Source organism: Triticum urartu, chromosome 3A, assembly GCF_056163025.1.
Source record: "Triticum urartu cultivar PI428250 chromosome 3A, HENAU_Tu73, whole genome shotgun sequence".
Taxonomy (NCBI): Eukaryota; Viridiplantae; Streptophyta; class Magnoliopsida; order Poales; family Poaceae; genus Triticum; species Triticum urartu.
Window position 1 is genome coordinate 478,731,726 of NC_141875.1, and position 3,635 is coordinate 478,735,360.

General features: G+C 49.1%; 1 protein-coding gene across 1 annotated transcript; it reads right to left on the reverse strand.

Annotated features, from left to right (window-relative positions):
* Positions 1 to 669: 669 nt before the first annotated feature.
* Positions 670 to 1,944, reverse strand: LOC125544497 (basic endochitinase A). The gene has a single exon (XM_087547409.1). It carries the CDS (start codon positions 1,835 to 1,837, stop codon positions 881 to 883), a length of 957 nt encoding a protein of 318 aa, XP_087403535.1. The 5' UTR covers positions 1,838 to 1,944; the 3' UTR covers positions 670 to 880.
* Between the last annotated feature and the right edge of the window lie 1,691 nt (positions 1,945 to 3,635).

Here is a 3,635-nt window from a genome sequence, read left to right on the forward strand (position 1 = left end):
CTAAACATTTATCATGATATAAGGAAATATAAATAACAACTTTATTATTGCCTCTAGGGCATATTTCCTTCACCCCCTCCCCTCCTTTAGTCTACGGGTGAAAACCTAGGCCTTTGGCCGGCCGGTGGCGGCGCACTGGCGTCGTGGTCCTCCTTGGAAGCGCTGCCTTGGGGTAGACTTGGGGTTGGGGTGCTGCCATCTGTGGGTTGGTGGTGGCTGCGGTGCAATGCATCCTCGGATGTCCGGCGATGGTGGAGACGGGGGATGTGTGCCTTTGTTACCCTTTGACGGCTGCTGGTCTGCTGCCCTGTTGTATCCGTGCTTGTCGGCCTATGAGCGGCATCCTTGTGCTGGATGTAGGGGAGATGGTCTCCCCTCCGGCATTGGCATGACTAGGTTGTGGCAAAGCTAATGGTTTCTCCTTGCAAGGCTCGATCCTCTTCATCACTGCTTGTTGGCGGTCCGCGGAGTCCTCTGTTCCCGTTGTTCTGGTCGGCGTTGTGCTCTCCGACAACATGGTTTTGTTTCCCCTTGTGTTGGCAGTTTCGCTCTTTGGCCGGCTTCTATAGTTTCGGCCTTGGGCGATCTATGTCTATAATTTTTCAGTCTTCTTTTTCTCATGCGCAGCCGTTGTAATAATCTGCACTTTGTATCCTAGCTGGTTGATGGTTTTATCAATTTAAAGTTGGGCTAATTGCATTTCATTAAAAAAAACTTGGATAGGAACACACCACTTATTACATTATAATCGACTACACACGCATCTTGCGTGGATCGCACCATTATTTGTTTGTACTAGGCGAGGTCTATCGCCACGCCATTGTTACAGTATTTAGAGTCTTTATTATTGCATGTCTTCTCGTATCCTATAGCCGATTGACTATGCGAACGGCCTCTGGTTATAGCAGTCCAGGTTGTCGCCGTAGCTGACACCGAGGAGGTCACAGTAGCGCTTGTAGAACCCGATCCGGTCGGCGACACGGGCGTCCTGCCCGCGCCCGCACTCGAGCCCACCGTTGATGATGTTGGTGATCACGCCGTACCCAGGCACCCTCCCCGCCGCCTGGTCGGTGCCCGAGGGGCTCCACCGGCCCGTGATCACGTCATGGCTTGAGGGTTTGGGTGACTGCGGCGTCATCCAGAACCACAACGCCGTCTTAAACGACACGGTCGCGTCCGTGGCCACGAGGTCCGGGTTGTTAAGTAGGTCGGTGCCGATGGCCTGCCCCGCCGGCCCGTAGTTGTAGTTGTGCGAGATCTGGATGGGCCCGCGCCCGAAGTACTTCTTGCCCGGCGCGCATGGCCACTGCGAGCTCGGCGTGCAGTAGTCGGAGGTGGCGCCGCGCTCCTGGTTGAAGCAGTAGCCCCAGGAGTAGGGGCCGTCGGGCGCCGTCGGCCACCCGCCGGTGGTCTCGTGTGAGGTCTGAGCGAGGAACGCTGCCACCTCGCGCTTCCTGACGTCGGTGCCACCCGTGGTCGCGAAGCCCGAGAACGAGTTGGCGGCGGCGACGAAGGCGCCGTAGTTGTAGAACCCCTTGGCCTGGCACGCGGCATCGTTGCGGTGCAGCAGCATCTGGTCGAAGAGCGACTGCGAGATAATGGAGGACACGCCACCGCCGCCGGAGGGGGTCGGTACCGGTACCGGGGTGCCGCAGCCGTTGCACTGGCTCTGGCAGCCGTTGCCGCAGTAGTCGGAGGTGGAGCCGCAGAAGCCGAACTTGCTGCAGCAGAGGCAGTTGGGGCACGTCGCCCCGCCGGCCTGCGAACCGCACTGCTCGGCGTGCGCAGACACGGCGAAGGCCGCGGCCAGCATGGCCACCACCACAACTCCTCTCATCTTGGGCAATGAAGCAGAGCCCGCTCAGCTGGTGATTTAGTTACTAGCTAGTGCGTCACACTGCTCGTGTAGTGGTGTGTGTGTGTGTGTGTGTGCCAGAAGCTGGTGCAGTGCACGTCTTTATATAGCCAGCAAGCCACAGCAGACGTGTCCAACTTTCCACGAGTCCATGATCGATCTACTTAGTCTAGCTACGCAGTCCAAGCAAGTTCGGCAGATCTCGAAAGCGATCTAGTACGTGTACTTTGTACGCATGTTCCGATCTCGTGTAAGCTAGCTACATACGAGTCAGTGATCACTAATGGAAGCATGGAATGCCGGTGCTGGTGCAGATGCCGGTGCACCGGACGTTGATCGGGCTGGAAGTAAGCGTGGAAAATTCCTCTCAACTCAACTTCGATGGCTCACTGGGTCAGATTTTTCTCCCCGCTTCCTGCGCGCATGCAAGCAAGCAAGCATGCATGCATGCATGCACCAGCTCAGCTTTGATGTGCGACCAAACATTGATCGCCGCATTAATGGATGGACGGACGTGGAATTTTCTTGGAATTAAACATGGCTTGCGTGCATGGAATTCCATGCATATGCTATTCATATTTTTTTTCTTTCTTTTTACTCGTTTCTTTCTGTTAGTGACGCCCTGCCGACCAGGCAAACTATGTTGGATACATATATGAATAGTCTCAATTATTTCCCGCAAAAAAAGTCTCAATTACAACGGAAAATACACAGGAGCTCCTTGTAGCTTGTGCTCCACGCTTCTATATGAATATTAAATTTAAAAATACCGGAAAAATTCAAAAAAAATCCTGTAATTTAGGCATATCAAACCTGGGTGCCCAATCTACTTCAATGTGAAGTTTCCTGAAAAACAAACCAGGAAATGTCGGTGGCGAAGAAAATACAGAACGACCTACGATATATCCAAACAGTTTTTTTATACATTGATTTTTTTTTCACCGAGAGAACATTTCCTAGTATTTGTTCATGAAATTTCACACATAAGTAGATTGGATACCTAGCTTTGATATCCCAAAATTCTAGTTTTTTTAGTTACCCTCGTTTGTTTTATGAATTTAATACTTATATAAGGGGTGGAGCACCCAGTGTTCCAAATCCTCTTCCCCAATACAAATCACATTTCACAGATTAAGAACAATTGAATTACACATCTTTCCAAGTTAAGACAGGATTGATTGTATTTCAAAGATAAACATAAATAAAATAGAGTAAAATAACACTAATGATCATCATTTTCTAATTCGCAAAGAAAAAACATCGTCTTTCCAGGTTTTAAGAGAATGACTCTAACCTCGAATCAATAGAAGAATAACGCAAACCTCATGAACAATACATGCACACACAAAAGCAAATACTTGCACCCAACACGGGCAATAGGGTTATCAATCCTCTTGAACCCGTTACTTGCAAGGATCAAATCTTGTATAGGTAAATAGATAAATTGCAAAACAAAATAAAAGTAAATAAATTGCGGCAATGTATTTTTGATTTTTATAATATGATAAAAGTAGACATAGGGGCCATAGTTTTCACTAGAGGCTTCTCTCTCGAACACATAGCATACAATGAGTAAACAAATACTGTTGGGCAATTAATAGAAAATTGCATAGTTATGACGTTATTCATGGCAATGATCACGCATATAGGCATCACACAAGTAGATTGACTCCTGTCTGCATCTATTATTATTACTCCACCAATCGACCACTATCCAACATGCATCTATGGTATTAAGTTCCTGACAAATAGAGTAACGCCTTAAGCAAGATGGCATGAT